General features: G+C 53.1%; 1 protein-coding gene across 12 annotated transcripts in view; it reads right to left on the bottom strand.

Annotated features, from left to right (window-relative positions):
- Positions 1 to 23,397, bottom strand: part of CTIF (cap binding complex dependent translation initiation factor) — a 284,906-nt gene that overhangs the window by 200,649 nt on the left and 60,860 nt on the right. For 7 of the 12 annotated variants that reach the window (XM_072734794.1, XM_072734796.1, XM_072734800.1 and 4 more), the window contains exons 2-3: positions 11,395 to 11,601; positions 6,152 to 6,199 (exon numbers count right to left, since the gene is read on the bottom strand). In XM_072734794.1, the coding sequence (XP_072590895.1) occupies positions 6,152 to 6,199; positions 11,395 to 11,574 (228 nt within the window). In that variant the 5' untranslated portion in view covers positions 11,575 to 11,601. The remainder of the gene's footprint in view (positions 1 to 6,151; positions 6,200 to 11,394; positions 11,602 to 23,397) is intronic. The other 5 variants (XM_072734798.1, XM_072734799.1, XM_072734801.1 and 2 more) reach the window with 1 other exon arrangement.

The raw sequence follows: 23,397 nt of genomic DNA, 5'->3' as shown, positions 1-23,397 counted from the left end.
CACGGCACAGACGCAGCCAGCAGAGGGGTCCATGGGAGTGGAGAGCAAGCGAGACCGGGACTCTGCAGAGACCCTCCCAGAGACCTGGTCAGGGCTGGACACTGTCACTGGAGAAGGGACTGTGGTGTAGCTGTGCAAGGCTTTCCTGACCACCAGGGCAGGAAGTAAGCAGGAATCTCTGCACTTGTCACACAAAGCACTTCCCACTGGGCTTCCTAGGCTCCCACCTCCAACCCCTGACAAGCAGCAATCCCAGGGAACTTCTCTGGCCTGCTGCTGGCTGCCTGGTGCCCATCACCTCGGGGAGGAGGAGGGCTCCTTCCTCCACCCTAAAGCCCCTTGGGACTCCCTTCCCCCATTCCAAAGTTCCTCCCCACCTCGGCTGGGATTGCTTTTAGGCCTCAGCCCTCACCTCCTGCCTCCCTTTCACCTTTTCTGAGCCACCACCTAGAAAAATCTCCAGACACAGACCTTCCCTGAACCTGCCCTTAACTGTATGAGGTGATTCCAGAATGGAGAGAAGGGCCCCCACCTGGAGAACGCTCTCATCTGTCCCACCCTCCAGGGCTGAGTCCAAGGCTAGAGAGTTTCTCCTTCGAGGTAAACTGGTTTATAGCTAGGAGCAGGTCCTGTGGGGGAGGAGGTGGTGTTCTCCTGACAAGGTCACTGGACACCATGGAACAAAGAGGCAGGCAGAGGGGGAAATTTGTATATATGGAAACGACAAACATCGAATTCATGAGAGCGGTGTGAGGCCTCCACCATGGCTGCTACAATTTATTTCTTATTTTAAAAAACCTGAAACACAGATGGCACAGGGTTAAGATTTCATAAACAGGGGAGTACAGATGTTTGTTCTATACTCAGAACAGGTGCTTATTCTATCTTTTGCTCTTATCAACACATATAAATTATTTCACAGTAGGGTCCCCTGGCTGGCTCAGTTGGTGAAGCAGGTGGCTCTTGATCTCGGGGTTGTAAGTTCAAGCCCCATGTTGGATGTAGAGATTACTTAAAATAAAATAAAAAATCTTTAAAAGATAAATAATTTCACAATGTAAAAAAATATATATATTAAAATCAGTTCTGTCATTTGCATCCCAGGAGGGAAAATAGTTTGGGAGCAGACCTGGAGAAAGACAGAGGAATCCACTAAGCACTGAGGGAGGAAAAACACAGAGTGGGGAGGCTGGGCTGCTAAAGATAAACCACCCCACTTTTCAATGGTATGAACCCCCCACCCCCACCCAGGGGTTGCACTTCCTGATATCCTGATATGACCAGGCTAGAGCCCAGCCAGCAAGTTGACTCAGTGCAGGATGAGACAAAGATATAATTGACAAAACTGCATCCATAAAGAGATGTGCAGTGGGGAACTGAGGTTATAGATTATATAATGATAAGAACAGTGTTTCAAATCAGGGGAAAGGGAAGATCATCAATAAACACTGGGGCTGAGAGAACCAGAGGAAAGTGAGGAAAAATTAACCTTGATGTCTGCCCCACACTATCCGTCAATGGCACATTCCAAGCTGATTAAATGCCAAGGTATGTGCTTTAAACTACACTGAAATCTAACGCTTCTGCATGACAAAAGAAATCGTGAACAAAATTAAAGCCAAGTGAGAGGCTACTTGCAGCATGTATAACAAGAATGAATTTGTCAGAATATATATATAAAGACTTTATTCACACCTAGCATATTACATATATTAACACTTACTCTTCATAGAGACCTACGCACATTTATTATGCCCACTTTGCAAATATGGAGGCATGGCTTGCTGATAACTTCCCCGGGGTTGCACAGCCAAAAAGCGGCAGAATGAGTAAAGGCATAAATAGCTTTTAACTCAAAGAGCCAATAAAAGTGTTGGATACTAAATGTAATGTGTGATCTTGGATTAGACAGTGAACCATAATTTCTTTTATTATAGTAAAATACACAGAACATAGAATGTACCATTCTACTCACTTTTAAGAGTATATTTCAGCGGCATTAGGTCCATTCACATTATTGTGTAGCTGCCACTAACATCCGTCTCCAGGACTTTTTTATAATTCCCAAACTGAAACTCTGTCTCTATCAAACACTAACCCCTCGGCCCCGTCCTCCCCGACCCTACTACCCACTTCTCTATCCTGCTTTCACTCTATGTGAACTTCACTAGTCTAAGTGTCTCATGGAAGTGGAATCACACATTATCCATCCTTTTGTATCTGGTCAATTTCACTGAGCATAAAGTCCTTAAGATCCATCCACGGTGCGCATGTCATAGGATTTCTTTTTTTTCTTAAGCCTCAATACTATTTCATGTATGGACAGACCACATTTGATTTTTCTAGTTGTCTACTGATGGACACTTGGGTTGTTTCCTCCTTTTGGCTATTGTGAATAATGCTGCTACGAATATGGGTGTAGAAATATCTGTTTACGTACTTGCTAAAATTATTTGGGATGTATATCTAGAAGTAGAATTGCTGGATCATGTGGTAATTCTATGTTTAACTCTTGAGGAACATAGCTTTTTTTTTTTTGGTATAAAGGTTATTATTGGAAAAACTGGTGACATATCAAGTCCATAGATTAAATAATATTGTTTCAATGTTTATTTCCTATACTGTGACTACGTAAGAGAATGTCCTGGTTCTTAGAAAATACACACTGAAATATTTAGGAATAAAGGGGAGTCTGCAACTTTACTCTCACATCAAAACATCTCTTGATAGAATCTTTCTCTCTAGCATTCTAAAAGAAGGGAGAGCTGGAAAACAAAGGTGGTAAAATATCCAACTATTAAACTGGATACTCTGGGTAAAGGATATGCAGGAATTCTTTGTACTATTATTGCCATTTGTATTTACATCTGAATTTATTTCAAAGTGAAGAATCCGGGGCACCCCCGGTGGCGCAGTGGTTTAGTGCCGCCTGCAGCCCGTGGTCTGATCCTGGAGACCCAGGATCGAGTCCTGCGTCAGGCTCCCTGCATGGAGCCCGTTTCTCCCTCTGCCTGTGTCTCTGCCTCTCAGTCTCTCTCTCTCTCTCTGAATAAATAAATTAAAAAAAAATCATTAAAAACAAACAAACAAACAAAAACAAAGCGAAGAATCCTTTAAAAAGTCATCTTATCCATCCAGGACTTCCGAATGAACTAGGCGGCCAGACAACCCAGGGAGCAGTGTGAGGGTCAAGTGGAAGCCACTGCTTTCTTGCAAGACCCAGAAAGGGGACATGGCTTCCTCAGGGCCTCGTGGAGCTGAGGCACACGGCAGCCAGGAGCAGAACCCTGTCAGCCTCAACACTGGGTTTCTCAACTTCAGGAACAGATTCCTTTACACTGGGCACACGGGCTCACTGAGCAGGAGAGGAGAAACAAGAAGGGGAGGTGGGAGCAGAGCCTGGCTGGCAGCCCACTGTCCCTCTGCATGGTGCTCCAGGAAAGCCTTGTGTGCGAGGGGCAGGAGACGCTGCCCAAACGCTGAGGTTTGGGAGGACAAAAGGCTTTTTGCTCCTATCTTAAAAAACAACAACAACAACAACAACAACAAAAACCTCCCAGTTCTAGAGGCAGTTTAATGTAGTGATTAGGAGCTTGAGTTCCTGAAGCAGTGAATCTTGAGCTCCTATTCCCACCCTATCACTTACTCTTCGACCTTGGACGAGCCACTTTATCCCTAAGACTCCACCTCCCCAACCTATAATAATTGACAGACACTACCAACAGCACAAAGGGTACATGTCTGGCTCCTGGAGTAAGACCACCTGGTTCAGACCGCAGATTGGCCACATGCTTGCTGTGGTGTGCAAGCTACCCTTGGGCAGCTTATTCAACCTCTCTGTGCCTTAGTTTCCGCCCCCTCGTGAGCTGGCAACAATAACTGCACCTTCACAGAGTTTAGTGAGGAGCAAATGAGTTAACGTGGACACACTTTGGTGCTTTGTCGGCTCCTGCTCATCTCCTCAGCCTCGCAGGGCTCAATATTGGGCCCTCTTCACCAAGCTCCTCATTCCTGGGCTAACAAGGCCATCCACACGCCACTATGGACACACATGAGTCTCCAGGTCACTCCTGTCCTCTAAACGTCACCTTTGCGCATCTACCTGCTTGATCAGCATCTCCACCGAGACGTTAACACTATCGTGAACCCTCCACGTTCCAAAACTGAGCGCTTGACCTTTGCTTCCCAAAGCTACTCTTTCAGGGCCTCCTACGTATCTCATTTCTGCCAAGTCTATGCCTCTATGTACTCAGGCTAAAATCCATTCATCAGAAAAACATGTGATTTGTACCTTTTTTTTTTTTTAAGATTGTATTTATTTATTCCTGAAAGACACAGAGAGAGAGGCAGAGGGAGAAGCAGGCTCCATGCAGGGAGCCCGACGTGGGACTCAATCCCGGGTCTCCAGGATCACACCCTGGGCCAAAGGCAGACACTCCACGGTTGAGCCCCCCAGGCGCCCCTATTTGTACCTTTCAGGTATAACCAGAACCTGACCACTTCTTACCACCCACATGGTGATCCCACTGCTCGAGCCACCATGGCCTCTTGCCTGGACCAGCCGAATGGCCTCCTGGTCTCTGTGCTTTCTTTCCTGAGCACTCTCCACTGCCAGCTCTTTGCCATCACCTCTTCTCCACACTGCATCCTGAGTGATCCTATTTCACCAATCACATCATGCCTGTCCTCTACTCAAAACACTTTAGCATCACCCCATCTTACTAGGGGAAAGGCCAGAGACCTCACTGGGGAGGTGAAAGCCCTACAGGTCTGGCTCAACCACGACACGCCCCCCTTGCTCCATTTGCTCCAGCCAGACTGGCCCAAGCTGTTCCTCGAAGCAGGGGACACTCCCACACCAGAGCCAGGCCTCGACATTCCCTTTGCCTGCTCACTGGTTCCCACGTGGCCTCATTCTCTCGCCTTCAAGTTTTTGCTCAAAAGTCTCAGGAAGCCACCCAGGACAGCCTGGCAATACCTCGTCTCCTGTCCCACTCAGCTGTATAACACACCCTGTTTCCTTCCTGGTCTGTCCTCTGACTTTCTCCACTTACAAAGAAGGACTGGGGGAGTGGCTGGAAGGGCTTATGGTCCATTCTGTTCTTGAGTTTATCCCTAGAGCCTAGAATAGGTCTTGAATGAACAAAATATTAGCTCTGACTATACTTCACTCTTTAACCAACAGCGATTGGCAGAAAACGGGCAGGTTTAAACAATTATACTTGATGCCCAAAACCACCTAACGATTTCTAGGAGATCACACTAAATAAATTTACAAGGAAGTTAGAAATTACACGCCTGTGAGACATTCAACTTTGTAAAAGGCATAGAAAGAAAACATATTACCCAGAAATGACATTAGTTTTTGTTATGAATTATGGCAACTTTCTCCCTTTGTTGCCTGTTTACCTCCATTTTTCCAGTTGTTTTAAAAGTAAAATAAAATTTTAACTCATTAAAAAAATTACTGGTAATCAGATTAAAAAGGACACACCTTCACCCGGGCATCAAGAAAATGCAAAGTAAGATCCCAAGAGATGATCGGTCCCAATGCACCAGTGGTGGTGTGAATGACGAAACATTTTAGAGAACAGCTTGGCAATTGCTATTAAAACTGATTCTACTTCTCAGCATCTACTTAAATAAACACTTTTATATGGGCAGGAGGAGGCATGTTCAATAACACTCATTGAAGTATCTTACGTTTCCAGGGGAAAATTTAGACGTTCCCTGAATCCTCCTCAGCAGGTGAGTATTAAACTATGGGACCTCTGTGCTGTGGACCACTGTGAAACCATTAAACAGAACACAGTGGGTGCCCAAGGCTCGAAGAATCCCTAGGGCATACAGCAAGGTGAAAGATGTAGGTTATTGGACAATATATTCACTGACTATGATTTATGATCTTGAAGTAATGTATTTCTATAAGTCCTATGTAACGTATATGTTGATAAAACACATTAAAAAACGAGATGAAGGTAACTCCCCAATCCATGAGGCAGCAACTAAGGGAGAATTTATCGCTAATGTTAGAATTCTTGTGTACTGTAAGAATGTACGCATGGAGTACTTGTGTAATTAAAAATAAATCTCATCTTTGATAAAATGAGTCCCCCACGTGCAACCATCCCACAGTTCCCCTTAAACTCACTTCTTCAGTTAAGCCTTTCATGGGTGGTCCACCATTGAGCGCTTCCTCCTACGAGTGAAGACAGCAGGGGAGAGGGTTCAAAGGGCAGGAAGAAATGAAGGAATGGGATAGAAGGGGGGTGAGGGAACAGTGAACAGGGAAGGCAGCATGAAGGAAAAACATGAAGAGAAAGAGAAGGAAAACACCGTGAGTGAGAGAAGTCATGCCAGTCTGAAGACTTGCACCCCACTCTTTACATCTGCATGGCTGCACGGCTCTTGGTAAGGACCCTTTGCATCTTAGACAAAACCTAGGAGCTTCGAGTGCCTGACAACACTGAAAAGGACCAGAGCAAGTTATTTTCACCCTCACTGGTGCTTCATTTGACCTAATAACAAGAATTTATGGGGAAAAATATTTTTATTAAATGTATCTGCTCTTTACAATGTCCCTACATTCTATCCAAGTGGAGCTCAAGGCAGGTGGCCATGGGGGGTGGTGGAAGGAGACAGACATGCCTCACCAGTGGTCATGGCTGTTAGGCTCAGTGGGGCAGCAGTCAGGTGGGGGCTTATAAGAAGGCCAGCCCCCAAGCCCCTCCCCATTCAGCTGAACTTTGGGGGAGGCTGTGCATCAGTGTTTGTCTGAGCCCCCCAAGTGATTCCAGTATGCAGCCAGAGTTGTGAACACTGCTTTGAAGCCTTATCATGATCCACCAGACCATCCACTAACATCAGGAAGGGCCAACCTTTCCTACTTAGTAACACCCCAATCTCTTCTACAAAAGGCTAATTGTCAATGAGATTTGGAGTCCTAAATCTCATTCCATAGGGAGAAATATATCTTAATCACCCAACAGCCTGTTAGTGATGGCCTGCACCAACAGGGAACCAGAGGTGGGTAGGGAAGGACTGGGGCACAGCTCAGCCACCACCAAGCACCTCCCAACTCTGTACTCCAGCAGTCTTCTATAGTATAGGGCTATAATCCTCCCTTCTCCCCAAGACAGAGTGAGGACAACTTTCAGGATGTGCCTTTATGGACTTGGAATCCACTGGAGGGCAGGCACTCCTGAAATGTATGTGTGGGAGTCGGGGAGGGGGGATAAATTTAAATATGATAACCCAAAAGTGTTGTAAAACAGAGCATATATGTTCTTGGTTACTCATCTAAAGAAGAGGAAACTCACTGGCTTGCCCTATCATCCATCCATCCATCTAACCATCCATCTTTCTTCCTAGTTGTTGCTAATGGAGGGGCAAAGGAGAGCACAACTGCACAATCATCATGAGGCATTTTCTTCTAAGAGTCAACCATCATCTCCCAGATCCTAAAAAAATGATCTCAGCAACTGAAAAGCAACATTATCCTCCACTTTCTCAAGTTTTCTCTTTCCAAGATTCTTAACAATTTTCCTCTCCCAGGAACATCAAAACACCACCGCAGACAGACAGATGGGGACATTCTCTGAGGGCTTTTTTTTTTCTTTTGGCTTCTATTTAAAATAGTCATCAGGTTAAATAAAAACAAGCAAAAGTGCTCTAGCAGAAAGACTTCCCATAAAGCTATGTCAACAGAGAGTTTATATTTTTAAAAAGACTGCTCTATAAACACATCTAACCCCAGCCTTACTTAGAGCTGTCCACAGCTGGCCCCTCCTCTGGAGTCTGCACCTCAGCTGTGTTTGTGGGCGTCTGGTAGCGGGTTTGGTGGCCGTGGGATTAAAATGTCCCTCCTCAGCCAGCAGACCCCAGGACCCTGCCAGGTGTTTGCGTTCTTCCAGGGAACATCGGAGGACACAGAGAGTTTAAGGAATGCATCCAATGTCACAAGTAGTCATGTTTTCCACACTGCCTCACAACAAACAACTGTTTGAAAGCCCCTGCAAATGTGGACATTCAAGCGTGGTCGGGCCCGATGGATTCCAGGAGCAGGAGCCAGAAGGGCAGGGCCCAGAGTCAGGGCACGTCTCTCTCTGCTCTGCATGTCGAGAGCACAGCCATCCCTGCAGGGAGGTCAGAGACACCAGGAGGGTCCCCTTTTTCCAGAATTATCTCCCTGGTGGCTGCTCTGGGAACAGAAATTCTACCATTTGTAAGGTATTCCTCTGGTCCTTGGACACTCCTACAGTAGGAACCTACCTACTTCACATGGAGGAGCCTCCGAAGGACACCCTGCTGGAGGCCAGTTGGGTCCACACTGTGTGCCCAGTCCATGGGGCCTGCTCCTTGGGAAGTCCACTCCAGGATGCTTATGGGAGTATGCAAGAGTTGGAGTGCCTAATTCCTCCCCTCCCTGCCCTACATGACCCAAAGAGGTGCACTGCCCTCGGGGGTTTTCCAGGCTAGCCTGGCCGCCCTTGCCCTGCCACTGCAGGTGATGCTATCGTTAGCTGTACAATGAGGGTAGCTCAATTAACACCTCATCAGACAAGGCACCCCGTCCTTGCAGTCACCTGTAGAGTCCTCAGTCACCCACGCCTGCCTCAGTCCCTACTCCTTGAAAACTCTTCTCCCGAATTGCTGCCACCTTTTTGGGCACCTGCCTTTCCATTCTTGGTGATGTCCGTGTCAGTAATGCTGGTCCTGTACCCTGCCAACCAGCTCCACTGCCCCTCTCCTCTGGATCCCTCCTCTGTCCAGGACCTCCACACTCAAGCCCAGCCTTTCACTGCCATCTACTGCATCCTCTGCCCTGGATTTCAAATGCCCACTCCTGGACACTCCCCTTTCCTTCTCACTCCTTCTGGTGCCAGGACTCCAGCAACTCACCGACTCCCTAGGACCCTTAAGTCCACTGACCCACCAGCCTTCAGTATCCATCATCGTCTTGGGTCCTCACCGCTGTACTGACCTGGCTCAGTGGCAGGGAATGTCACTGTCTGGACTCCCTCCCTCCCTCCCTCCCCTTTCCCCTCCTCCCTCTCCCTCTCCCTCTAGTGCCATCACTGAGAGAAACCTCAGGCCCAGTTAAATTCAGTTCTGTAGCTCTGCATCTGCACCTGCACCATGATGGCTGAAAGTGGCTGGAGAAACTCACACCTACACTGCACAATAAGGTATCATCCTGGATGCAGGGCTACAAACCCAGAAGCCCCCTCTGTGTTTGTGGGTGAGCCGTTGGGGACCTGAGCCAAGGCCAAACCTTCTCATCTACTCAAGGCTGTTGCTCATCAAGCCTACCCCTCCCTGCACCACTCCATCGATGCACAACATGTTATAGAGGCTCCCGTTTTGACCTCACTTCCCCAAATACCAGGTCTGTCCCCTTCACAGCGAAACCCCTGTAATACATAGAGGACTTGTACTACCCTCCCCATCTCTAACCCATTTTCTTAACCCCTACTTTTTTTTTTTAAAGATTTATTTATTTATGATAGACATAGAGAGAGAGAGAGAGGCAGAGACACAGGAGGAGGGAGAAGCAGGCGCATGCCAGGAGCCCGATGTGGGACCCGATCCTGGGACTCCAGGATCGCACCCTGGGCCAAAGGCAGACGCTAAACCGCTGAGCCACCCTGAGATCCCTTAACCCCTACTTCTTGATAATCACCTCTCTAGTCAGGGTCCCCATGAGCACCCATAGCTCGGTCAGGTCATTCTCAGTCTTCCTCTTCCATGACCCAGCCACTGCCGTTGACACAGCCAACCGGCCTCCCATCTCCTTGAACAAACCCTGGTCTCTTGCTGGTTCCTCCTCCCACCCCTGCTTCCTCAGTGCTGCCAGACCCCTGGGGCTCAGTGCCAGTGCATCCTATCAATGTGACCCCCTTTGCTCCCTGACTTATCCCGCTTTTGCTCTGCACCTTGGCTGCCTTGCTGCCCCTGGAATACTCGTCCAGCTGAGCGCTTGCCCAGGATATGTGCACAGCTCACCCCTCACCTACCTCGATGGCATCTTCCCTGATACCCTACTTAAAACTGCAAACCCCTCCTGGCCCTCCTTACTCCCTATTTCATTGTCATAATTCAATATTTTCCACAGCAATTCTCACACACCCCTACAATGTACATCCCACGAGGGCAAAGCTTTATGTGTCTTTTGCTCACTCCCAGGTTCCCAGCCCTAGAATGGTGTCAGGCACAGGGTAGGTGGTCGACACACACTTGTAGAGCAAATAATGGATATATTATAAGCTTATGCTGATCATGATTTAGAACTTCAAGGACACAAAAGAAAGCATCACATGTCTCTACTTTTCTCTTGAGGCCAATTTTCCTCCTCCTTGACCACCATAGCCTCCAAATGTCCCACGTTGACCCCTGGTCCTGCGTTCCAGGTTTACTCTGGCTTTCTAAATGGTGGGAGGGTCTTCTGCCCACCGAGACAGGGAGCCAGCTGGGTCTTTTCTCCAAAGCAGGGTACCCAGAGGGCTCCCCCTCTATTTGTTGGAGGAGACCCGGCTTGAGGTAGGACCACAAGTAAAAAGGTAAACACCCGAGACCCAGATCCTGACCAGGAGAAGGAACGCGTCCCGGGTCTCGTGCAGGAAACACCCTGCTTCTCTGCAGCTCTGGGGCTTGTAGGACCTTTGACCTTCCAACATTTCCAAGGCAGCGGGCTCATCCCCATTCGCAGGGTAAGAAAATCGAGGCTCAGAGAAGTTGAGGGGCTTGCCTGAAGTCACACAGACAGCAAGAAGCAAATCTGGAGCCTACCCTTGAACCAGCATCTCCCAAGGATTTACGGTGTTAAGGGAAGATGCAGGCAATGGCACCACTACCCTGAAGGGCTCACACTCTACTCTCAAGAACTTGAGATTTCCAAATCTTGGCCCACAGTCAGCCAAGTCCATGTGCCACCCAAGGTCAGGGCTGCCACACTAGCCCAGGAGCCGATGGCATGGACCCGCCATGCTGGTCAGAATGCCCTTGGGTTCCTAACTGGGGAGGTGTCCAGAGCCCCCCCGGAGCTGCCAACACGGCCTGTAACTGAAGTCAGAGAAAGTGTTCCCAGGTGAGAGCCTCTTGTGACATGCCTTTTGAATAGGCAACCATCTCCAGATCTCAGCCAGAGCATAAGCCCCAGGAGGCCAGGGAGAGTGCTTTGCACACAGTAGGCTCTCCATGAATGTGCGCCAAGGAATTTTGAGTCTGAGGGGGCCAGCAGCTGTGGGATGGAAGTCGGAGCAGAGGGCCTTCCCGCCCCTCAAGCCTCAGCAATCAAGGGCCAGGCCACAAGAAGCTCCCTGGGTTTGGGGTCCCCAGTTCCCTGCACATGAGTCCCCGAGGCCCCGCACCTGGCCAGGCCCTGCGGGTGCTCACCTGGGAGATGTGGGACTGCGTCTGCTCGCTCTCGCCGTCTCCCTCAGTCTTGTCAGCCAGCAGCCCCTGCACCTGGTACTCCAGCACATAGCTGTCGATGAAGCGCTCCAGCTCCTCGATCTCCTGGGAGCGGCTGTTCCCAGCCTCAGACGAGGCCGACGCGGCGGATGAGTTCTCCATCCCTCCAGCTCAGGGGCGGCGTGGGGGCTGCAGAGACAGAACAGCGGGTGGTGAGAGGCGGGGGAGGGGAGGCCTGCACGGCACCCCACTGCAGGACCACTCCCTGCTCCCAGAACCTTCTCTCCTCCGTCCTGGCATCTTGGCCTCCCACCACCCCCTGAACAGTCAGGGTGGCGCCAGCTTGCCTTGTGTGAACAATGTGCTGCAATTCCCCCTGAGTGTGGAGGGAAACTGAGGCCCAGCAAGGGCAGGTCACTTGCCTAACTGGCCGACGCAGTAGCCTGTGAGACATGGGGCATTAGTCCATACCTGGACCCCACCACCTGGGATGGGGCAGGAGACAGACCCTGCCTACCAGCCAAGCCACACGCCCTGGCCTGGAGTTGGCCAAACCTACCACAAAGCAGAATGAAACAGGCCACAAGTGCTGATGTCTCTGAGCCTAGCATTGGGACGTACAAAGGTCCCCCAGAGACAAACCGTCTACAGGGCCTGGGGCCTGCAAGAAAATATCTCCTCCTAGAGAGATGCTTTTTCTTGGTACACCACGTGATCCCCTACATTAGGTGAGGCCTATGGGCCTTAACTGTGTAAACCCACCTTGGCAGCCTTGTTAGGATGCAACTCACCAGGACACACTACGCTCAGTCTGTGAGGATGACGAGGCTGGTTTTTAATGAATGGACATGGTGAGCCTGCTGGTGGTGTGGGAGAGCAGGGGCCAGCCGTGGCCACTGTCTGGCCACCCTCCACAGGTGCACGACTCTCTCACTAGCCCTCGGGCCCTCTCCCTGTGGTGGCCGGGCATTCCAGGGATAGCTGTTGAAGTCCACCCACAGAACTGAACTCCCTCCCGGACCAGGCAGGGTCAGTCCAGCCACGGCAGGAGCCCAGGCCTGCAAGGACACCCCCACTGCCCACTCCTGTCCCCCAAAGCTCCCATCTGACTCCACCTAGTAGTGGGAAGAACTGGAATCTTTCTCACCTCTAGGTCCCTTCCCACAGGCTCTACGCCAGACAGGAAGGGGTCTTAAGGCTTATCTGGTGTCCCTTTCATTGTCTGAAAATTGGTATTTTCTGTGGGGGAGTGTATTCAGCTGGAGGAAGCACAGCCTGCATGTGGTTTCATCATCGCAACTGGTAGAGTCGTCTCCTACCAAACTACCACCGGGAGACATGCAAGGAAGACCCGAGTAGCGCACAGGACTCTGGGACCACAGGGATTGCGTGCATCTAGAAAGCGACTTTGATAATAAAGGCAAGGTCTTTGTACATTTATTTTATTTTTTTTTTAATTTTTATTTATTTATGATAGTCACAGAGAGAGAGAGAGAGGGGCAGACACACAGGCAGAGGGAGAAGCAGGCTCCATGCACCGGGAGCCCGATGTGGGACTCGATCCCGGGTCTCCAGGATCGCGCCCTGGGCCAAAGGCAGGCGCCAAACCGCTGCGCCACCCAGGGATCCCGGTCTTTGTACATTTAAAGGAACATTTGAATTTCAGTACCTTGGATTACTGAGAACTTTTATTGGAACATAGTCATTCGCCAACTATCAAGGGTTTGTTGAGTTTTCAACTAGAACGGATCCAAAACAGGGCAAGGAATGGCCCACCGGGTTCCAGAAACGCTGCTGAGACCATGAGAGTGGACTCCCCCAGACCATCACTGGACTTTTCAAAGGTTGGTACTGGTGATGGGGAGGAACTGCCTGGGTGGACACACACATTTCTCAACTGATTTTCTGGCTCAGTGTTTGGATTTTGGAGGCTGCATAGGGCCCAGCCTCCACTGGACCGCAGGCTAGCTACAGAGGGACCATGCAGGGCTCGCTCTGGGTTCCTGAGCTCAGCAGCCTTGGGGCTCAGAGGTTTGTCCACCTGATCCAGAGGGAGGAGTGAAAGTTTCAGGCCTGGGTGCCCTCATCAGAGGCCAGGTGTGGAGGCTAGGGAGGCAGTGGGTCCGCAGGGAGTCAGCCCAGATTGGGAGAAGCATGCCTAGTGGTGTAGGGCCATAGTTGGAGGTGAAGGTGGGGATGTCCTGCGCCCCTTCTTCCACCTGCCATCCAAGGCCTAGCGTGGGCTTACATCCTTCCTGCCACCCCTCTTGCTCCAAAGGTTGCCCGTGACCCCCTTTCCTACTCTATCCTTTGTCCTGGACACATGCGACACCCCCCTAAGAGGGTTCTGGGTCTACACCTTCTCCCAGTTACACAATCAAACACTAATTGAGGTACTCCTGGAGAGGGATTTTGCAAATATAATTAAATTCCCAATCAGCAGACCTTAAGATAGTGAGACTACCCAGGAAGGCCTCATCCAATCACATGAGCCCTTGAAATCTGGGCTTGGGGGTAGAGACAGAGACTCAAAGCACAAGAAAGACTCAACACACTGTTGCTGGCTTGAAGAGGAAGGAGCATGTGCAAAGAAAGCAGGCAGTGCCCATGAATTGAGAGCAATCCCTGGTCGATGACCAGCAAGGAGAAGGGCACCCCAGTCCTACAACCATAAGCAAGCAATTTCTGCCAATAACCAATGAGCTTGGGAGCAGACTTTGCCCCCCAGTATCCAAATGAGAACTCAGCCTGGCTGACACTTTAGTTTGTGTCAGGATTTATAGAGCTGGACTTTGGACCTTTAGAACTGTAATAAGCTGGTCCTGTTTTAAGCAGTTAAGTTTACAGTCCTTCGTTACAAGGTGGTAGAAAACTAACGTGAGGCTCTTTCTGCTTCTGCTTTTGCTCACACTGTGCCCCTCACCCAGAGGCACCTTCCCCTTCCCTCTGCCTACAAAATCTACAAGCCCCTACACTCACAGAATATACTAGAACAGTGCCTCAGAGGCCATCTGGCGACTAGCCCACTCCCTTGCTTTCAGAGTGGGCCAGCGGCTAAGGATCCAGCCAGCCTTGGCCTGTGGGCATGAATACTGCAACTTGTAATAACAGGAATGGTCAATGTGCCCTGAGCCCATATCATATGCCAGGAACTCTTCCCAGCCCCTGATCTGCCTTCTCCCACTTACCCCTCACAGTAACTCCATGAGACTGGTATAATTGTACTGGTTAGAAGTGAAGACTGAGGTTCAGAGAGGTTAGGTAAGTTGTTCAAGTTTGCACAGCAGAGCTCCAGGTGTGCCCACACCCCACCGCCTCTTCATCCCACCTCCTAGCAGCCTGCCCGGGCTCTCAGGACATTTCCTACTTCTTGTTCTCTGTAACCTTCCAAAGCCCAGTGGATTCTTCAAGTGCTGTGTGTGCTTCTTACTCCCAACCGCGCTGCAGGCTGCAGGTTGCAGAGGGCTGGGCCCTGTGCCTAGCTCACCGCCCAGCCCTGGGCAGATGGCCGGCCTCAGGGGGGTGGGATGATAAGGCTGATGTCCAGAAAGGGCTGAAAAGGAGCTGCCTTTTCAGGAAAAGTCAGTGTCTCAGGCCATGCCCATTATTCCTCGAAGATTTCAGATCTTATCGAGGGCCTCCTGGCACACTTTACAGGTATAGGCAGAGGACAGGGCTTTGCAGGAACCAGGCAGGAGTGTTTCCAGGAGGATCAACTGCCTGGCTCTGCCTGCGGCCGCAGCAACCCTAACCTGCTCTGCCGGACTCTCCAGGCTCTTGCCAGCCCCTCACCGGGCCACACCACAGCCCTGTGAGGGATCCTGAGGGCAGTGATCACTGTAGATGGGGACAGGCGCTGAGACCCATTCCCAGACTGCCCACGTTTGGTGCCCAGAGGGAAACAGAGGACTCCCACACTGGTCACTGGTCTTGGATGCCTCATGCGTCCTCTCACCATCTCGGGGCCTCTCCTGCTCCATCAGAGTCACACGACAAGCCTGACAGCACGTCAGCCCAGCTGCCCCCAGCGCATTCCACCCAGGGCTCCCCTGACGCACGCTAGCAGATGCCAGCACCTGGCACCTGTGCCCTGGTGGTACAAGGAGCCAGTGGCTCCTGGGGGGCAGCCCTTGACAAACACTCCCTCCTCAGTCTCTCAGATGCCAATGGAGGTGTGTTCTTCATGTTCCTCAGCAGGTCGCAGCGGACTGAGCCCAGCTGCCCATGGTGGGGACCAGATCCATAACGCCCCTTATCCGGCCCTCCCTCATCCCTATGTCACTCTCCCCAGGGAAGCCCGTCCTTGGGGCACATCCAGGAACTCCACTTTCTGAGAGAGAACCAGGCTGACATATCACCTGGACTTATTGGTTACATTCCAGAATGAGTCCCAACCGAGGCACTTTGCCTCTTCAGCAGAAACAAGGGAGGAGGGAGCAGTGGGGCCGGGGGGAGGGGGGGTTGCTGTCCACCTCATCCATCTCCTCAGCTATCAGGCTGGAAGACCAGTCAGGCACTCACACCCCATTTTTAAGAATTGTGATAAAATATAACTATATATAAACTATGTAATATAATATACATAAGTGATCAGTTCAGCAGCCTTAAGTGTTTCCACCACATTGTGCAAGCATCATCACTGTATTTCCAGAACTTTCCAACATCCCAAACAGAAGCCCTGCACCCACCCAACAGCTCCCATTCTCCTCATCTCAGCCCGTGGTGGCCACTGCTCTCCCTTCTTGGCTCTATTCTGGGAACCTCACGTAAGTGGAATCTAACAACATTGGTTCTTTTGTGACCAGTCTCTTTCGCTCAGGATAACGTTTTCGTGATTCATTCATGGTGTGGCGTGCGTCGGAATCTCACGTCATACATTGTGTTACAGTAACATATTGTGCACAGAGACCCCGTATTATTCATCCGTCATCCATCCGTGGATATCGGCTTGTTTCTGCCTCTGGCTACAGTGACCAGAGCTGCCGTGAGTACAGGTGTGCGCTATCTGGGTCCCTGTTTTCAGTTCTTTGGGGGTGCATATCTTCAAGCTCTGCCCTGTTTTTAAGGTAGAAAGAATGAAGAGGCACGGGGTGAACTCTCAGGCCCGAGGAAGGCCAGGGAAACGCAGGGGTGGTTTCTCAAGGGCTGGTTGCACTCCCTCCCGCCTGGGTTGGGGAGGGGGTCTCCTCCTCTTCCCACCCACACAACTGGGCTGCTGGCTAAGCTGAGAGGCAGGAGAGGAGTGACGATCCCCCCCCTCCACCTACGGTGATCAGGGAGGGGAGGGACAAGCGGGAGAGGAAAGGAGAGGGTGGCTTGGCCCGGAAGAGAGGCTTCCAGGGGCAGCCATCCAGAATGCAGGACCTGCCAGGCCCCACAGCCCGCCTGCCCCCGTCCCAATCCCACCCCACTGCCAGGTGACTACGACTGCAGGACAACCAACTGGCAAAGCTCAGGAGCAGGGGAAGCGCTGAGGCTGTGGTTTGCTGGAAAGGGCAGGCAGCCCAGGGCCTGTGAGGCAGGAGGGATGGGCCTGGTGAGCACAGCCCGAGGAGGGGTGCAGAGGGGCTGAGCCTGCGGAAGGACTTCAGGTGGGGGGTTGGGGGGGCGCCTTGGCCTGCACTGCCCAGATGGGACTGGCCCATCTACAGCTGTCTGGTCGAAGGGACCGCATCCCAGTCCCGGGGGCCCAGGGCACCCCCACCCCCGCTGCGGCTTTACAGGCTTGCCTCAGGAGCCGGACACAAAACCTCTTGTGTTCTCTGATGAACAGGCTCCCCTCTCCAGGCCCACGCCCTACCAAGCGACTCTTCCTGGCCGAGGGCAGCACGGCTCCCTTAGGAGACCCTCGCTCCGGGGGCTTCGGCCCACAGGGGCTCTCTGAAGTGTCTGTCCCCTGGCCCTCGGGCCCCGCCTGCCTGTGCAGCTGTGACAGCTCACGGTTGCTCTGGTCGGCGGCTAGAGACCTGGAAGGAAGCAGCAGGCTGACATCACCGGGCACCCCGTGCGCCCGGAGACGAGAGGCTGGACCCGTCCCAGCCAGCTCAGCACGACTTTGTGCTCGCCCAGTGACGAACGGCATTAGCAGCTGTAAATTTAGCCAATCCCTTTAAGAACAGCCCAGCATTAGAGGCATTACGTCCTCCTGCAGTGCCCGGGGCGACTCAGTGACCTGCAAATCAGATGAGATGCTTCGCCCCCACTGCCACCAGCCCTTCTCTAGGGAATCCATTATCCCAGGCCCCAAAAGGAGGCCGCATGGCACCCCTCATCCCTCACCGGACCCTTCTTCCTCAGGCCTCTCGGTATGCAACTCACCCTGGGTCCCAAAAAAGGTCTTGATTTCTGTTTTCCTGATTTGTTTCTGCTTTCCTGATGTGGCTTTTGGGGGCTTGGGGCTGCTCTGGGATGCCAGGCCAGCTGCAGGGCAACTGTGCAGCGCTGGAAGGAGAGTGCTTTGGGCTCTGGGGCTCTGGGGCTCAGAGGCAGTGGGGCTGGTGGGCCCGTCCCCCGTCCTAGGAGTACTGCACCTCTTCAGGTAGAGGAAGGCACGTCTGGGTTGTGGGTGGGCAGCAGGGCTCACCTCGTTTTGAAGGCACCCACCACTGTGTGTACCCCACTCTTCCCACAGCCCTGTGCCCCTCAGCCTCCCTCCCTCAGGAAAGCCCTCCTGCAGTGGGTTCCTGGTGACACAAAGCCCATCCCTTCTCCCCTTCTGGGCACCCTTCAGAGTTGGCGACGGACAGCTTCACCCAGAGCCCACAAGGAGAGCCGTCCCCTCCCTGGGCTGTCTGTCGTGCTGCCCCCAGGACCAAGCCATGGGAACCCCCCTTGCGATGCCTGTGGCCAGCCCAGCCCTCGGGGTCCGGCCCATGCTCCACCTCCTTCCTGTAGAAACAAGACCCCAGACAAAACGATTTCCCCTGGCCACCTGCAGTCCTCAGGCTCAGCCGCCCCACAAGTCTGGGCAGTGCTGGCCTTGGGGACTCTGGGCCACACCGATGTGTTTGCCAAGGAAACACAGAGGGACATGGGGACATCTCGGCACACAGGAGCCTCAGGTCCCCAACCACTGGAAATGGGAGAGTTCAGATACCCTCAGAGCTGAAGGCGACCTTAGAAATCAACAAGGACGCCTGGGGTCCTCTAGATGTCCCACAGCCCCCGCCCCCAGAGTAACCCAGGGAGGGCATTAGCTAGCACCCTGGTTTGCAAACCGCAGGTCTCAGCTGTTTGCTGGGCTGCAGAGTAAACTCAGTGTAAAATAAACTCATGACTTCAGCATTGAAAAATAGACAACTAAATTGCAACTATCAGTGAGTGACACGCATTGTCAGCGCAACAGTGGTTCTATGGAACTGGCGCCTCACCTACTTGTGGAACAAGTGTTTCTTCTGGGGGCGTGGCCAAGAGATGAAGTAAAGAGGCCAGGTTCCTGCGGGCCAGCCTGTTAACAGAGATTCGGTTTCAGAAGATCGAAGATGGGGTCTGGGATTCTGCATTTCTTTCTTTTTTAATTAAAGATTTTATTTATTTGACAGAGAGAGAGACAGAATGCACTCCAGTGGGGAGAGGCAGAGGCAAGGGGGAGAAGCAGACGCCCCAAAGAGCAGGGAGCCAGATGAGGGGCTGGACCCCAGGGCCCTGGGATCACAATGTGAGCCCAAGGCAGATGCTTCGCCCCCCAGGTGCCCCAGGATTCTGCATTTCTAACTAGCTCCCAGCTGTTTTTTTCAGGTCTGAGGGGCTCGCTTTGAGTAGCCAAGATCTAAAGAGCTGCTCACATCCTTTCCTTTCTTAATCAGAGATCTCACCCTGGTCTGGAAATTCTCCAACTTGACCCCCAGGCCTGCAGGTCAGCTCCCTGAACGGGGGCGGAGCTTCCTTTATGGCCTACTTGGGGCGAGGCGGGAGCCCCCCCCACAGTACCCAACTGGTACTTATTGGTGGACACTGCGGCCCCAGCTCCGCCCTAGGCTCTCAGCCAGGTGCACAACAGCACCTACTCGGAGCTAGCAATACAGAGCTGCAGCCCCGACATGTCCCACTGATCGGAGCAAGCCCAAGGGGCTCCGAAACCGAAGCTTCATGACCTTGACAGTCCTTAGAGAACGAGATGGTACCAGCCCCTTCCCTGTGCAGATGAGGACACTGGAGCCCAGGGAAAGGGGACGACTTGCTAGAAGCCACTCAGTCACCAATGGAAAGAGCCGGGCCTGTGACGTAAGTCCCCAGACTCCCTGCGGCTCAACAGCAACTGCCATGCCTGGAGACACCTGCTGAACTGACAGTCACCTCCCCTTGTTCCTCCGGTGACTCCCATGTCTCTGGAGCTCAAGCCTGCTTGGGTTACAATCATCATGTCAGGCAGCAATCACAGGACAGTCCTAGATACCAGGGAACCCCCACATCACTGCTCTGGGCCCCCATGCTGGCAGCCCCGTGGGTCTATCAGAGCTCGCATGGAGACGACAAACAGGGCTCAGGCCTCACCAGCCTCCCTCGAGGGCTGCCTCCAGGAGCAGCTGAGGAGCTGGACCAGATTTCAGGGTGAGGAGATGGGTCACAGGGGCCGAGAGAGGCAAGCGAGATGCTGTGAATCCTTCTTGCCTAAGCACGCCGCCATGGCCCGCCCCAAGGAGGGCCTGAGAAGAAAGGCCGGGGGAGAGAGTGAGCACACCTGGTAGGGGGTGGACACCCACTGCCATCCACCCAGGGGACCCGATTAGACCCAGTCTCCAACCTGGGACTTTGCTCGGAGGTACGCCACCAGCTCTATGGAGGCCACCGTGCTGGCAGGTGGGCTGGGCCAATGGGCAGGATGACAGCCAGGGTAGGCTCTGGGTGGGGGGGTCCCACCCCTGCTTTACCCCTGCTCATCCCCGTGTCCAGGTCGGCTAGGTCCTGGGCCCCTGAGGTCCCCAGCCGCCTGGGCTCCCAGCACTGACCCCCACCTCCTCCCTCAGCACCTACCTCCACCTTTACCCTCGGCACCTACCCCCTCACCCTCCGCACCCATCCCCACCCGCTCCCGACACTCACCCCTATGTGTTCCCTTGGCGCCCAGCACAGGCTGCCTCCCGACACCCCTCACTGTCCCCTGTGCTGTTACCCAACTCTTGTCCTGCTCTTAAGTATTTATGGGCTTTTATCTCACGTGGGCAAGACTGCAGGATCCTTGAGGCCCACTCCAGCCTATGTCTGTCACGCCCCGAGCCCAGGACGGCACCTGGTCTGTGGCTTCTCCACCCCCACTCTGGTGCCCCCAGCGCACACCTTCCCTAAGAGTGGGCCTCCTTAGCTCTGCCTCCCGCCAATGCTGGCCCAGGCTCCCCCGCGGCCCCTTCTGGCCCTTAGAAGGTTAAAGTCAAGGGTGCTGGGGTGGCCCTGTCCACCCCCCCTCACACACACACCAGCCACCAAGGTTGCCTGGTCCCAGGAGAGGACTCCAACCTCTTCTCACTTCATTCAAGGGCCTCCTTAGGCATTTCACTCCAAACAGCAGGGGCCAGGGGCCAAGGAGGCAGCCACCTGACTCCAGTACATCCCCCCTGGGCGTCAGGGGGCTTCCACATTGTCCCCGAGCTCAAGACAGGGTGACATAATGGTTATGGGCTTCAACACTGGTCAAATGGCCTCCTAGCTCTGGGAGCTTTGGCAGCCACTTCCTCATCGTTGGAGGATGCTGAAGATGAGCGTATCGTCTCATAAAGTGTGGTGACGATGAAGTGAGGACTCACGGGAAGGTGTTCAACCCAGCCAGGTACCCAGCAAGCCCTCAAGGGCTGTGTGTGATTATCAGTTGACATCCCAGGTGCCCCGGGCGGCGCCCTCTGCGGTCTTCTGCAGTCCCCCTGGCCCCCCTGCCCTTCCCAGCGGAACCTTCTCCCGGGGCCTGGCTGCAGACACACGTCCCCAGGAAGCCCTCCTTGGCCAGTCTGGCTATCAGTGGTCCTGCTGCTTCTGAATTCCCGTTCTCCACAGACCCCAGCACTCCCGAATGTCTCCCCACCCTGAACGGCCTGCGTCTCGCACGGACCTCCGTGTGGCCCTCCCTCGTACTCCCGTCCCGAGGCTGCCCTCAGCCCTGCCGACCTGCACAGCCTCCCGGGGACCCATTCTCTGTCCCCCACAGGCCCCCCATCCTCTGGCCTCCCAAACCTTCTCGGTTGATGGACAAGGAATGAAAGCGAACTCAGAGCATGCCAGGAAGGGATAGCATCCGTCCTGCTCTAACCCAGCAACACCCCTGTGCAAGTGCTGGGGTTGGGGCAGGAAGATCCTCCGAGTGTGGCGGCCCTGGCACCCCACACCTTGCCTCTCAGGTGACACACTCTCCAGTGTCTCCCATGGGGCAGCCACGGTCCCCCGTCAGCTCAGGCCCTTCTGGCAACAGCTCCAGCACCAGGGCCATGCAGCGTCACAGAGCCTGATGGAACCAGAGGCCTGGGACGGGCCCCCACGCTGGCCCAGAGCTGGGAGGGCAGGGCTGGCTGCCTGCGAGGCGGCAACCTCTTGCCTCAGGCCCACCTCCTGGAGGCAGCCCCAACCACCCGGCTCAGAGTGACCCGGTCCCTCGGAACCCTTGCAGCAGCCACCCACCGGGCCTTTGGCCTCTGCCCACGGCCACCTGCCACGACAGACTCATTCTGCAAGGGAGCTTGATAACCACAGAGCAGAGACTACAAAGGTCCAGATGGGCCACGTCTGGACCAGGGGCATTTTATTTGGCCTGTTCAGTACTTTTTTTAAAAAAGATTTTATTTATTTGAGAGAGAGAGAGAGAAAGGGAGAGAGAGAGCATGAGCAGTAGGAGGAGCAGGGAGAGAGGCAGACTCCCTGCTGAGCAGGGAGGCCAACTCTGGGTTCAATCCCAGGACCCTGAGAACATGACCTGAGCCAAAGGCAGACCCTGAACCAACTGAGCCACCGGGGTGGCCCTGGCCTGTTCAATATTTAAAAAGTATCTGAGCCAACATGTATAACTCAAAATATTTCATGGAAAACTCCACATTTCTGATTTGCTGGAACAATTGGGAGATCCAGCAACACTGACCCCTCTTCCTCCTCTGCAACCATCAGCCAGAGCTAAGCAGGGTTGACCCCTTCAGAGGGCATGCACTCTCCAGTCCCCACAGACTCCACCACCCTCTACTGCCTCCCCACGGCCCATAGCCTCCACTCTCACATGGCTCCGCTCGCTCACACACCTCGCCTGCCTGGCCTTCACAGGCACCTGAGCTGGAGACACCCCTGCAAGAAAGTAGCTGCAGGTGATCTGTGACCACAAAAATGAGGGGTGTCCCTAAGAGCTAGGCCATCAGACTCAAGGACTGTCCCCTGGAAGTTACCATGAGGGATCAACAAAGGACAATCCAAAACAAAAATATGCAAAGTCATCACAGAGAGGGAGAAAAAGATGTCTCCAGACTAGTAGGACTCAGCCCTTACCTGGCTGAAGATCTCCACTGAGCTATTCTGGGACAGTTGTGTCAGGTTGAAGGGACTAGGCTGCTGCGCTTGAACAAAGAAGGCAGCAGACCTCTGGACTCCATCAGGGAATGCAGACCCCCGCCTGGGAGCCTGGAGGGGAGTCCCCAGTAAACGCAGGGATAGCCCACCACGGTCCTGCTTAGCCTGACCTGGTCTGACGGGCTGCTTCCTTCCTCCACTAAACTATGTACCCTGAGAGGCCGAGCACGTGTCTGCTCCTGCCCGTATCCCTGGGGAGCCAGACCGGAGCCCACTATCCACTCTCAGTTAATCCCTCTAATCGGCCTCTGCCCAGTATTTGATGCATTCCTAGAAATTCGAGAATGGTTAGCAGGTAACCAATGCACTGCCTCTTGTGGGACTAGCAGAGAGGCAGGTGCTGGCAGGTGGGCAGAGAGACGGGTGACACATGAGCAGCAGAACCAGCAGAGGGGGGCCTGGGTCTCCCTTCGGCTCAGAGCGTGATCCTGGGTTCCCGGGGATCGAGTCCCA

Source organism: Vulpes vulpes, chromosome 13 (assembly GCF_048418805.1).
Source record: "Vulpes vulpes isolate BD-2025 chromosome 13, VulVul3, whole genome shotgun sequence".
In the NCBI taxonomy this organism is placed as follows: Eukaryota; Metazoa; Chordata; class Mammalia; order Carnivora; family Canidae; genus Vulpes; species Vulpes vulpes.
Note: the sequence above shows the minus strand (reverse complement) of the source record. Positions and strands in the feature narration are given on the sequence as shown.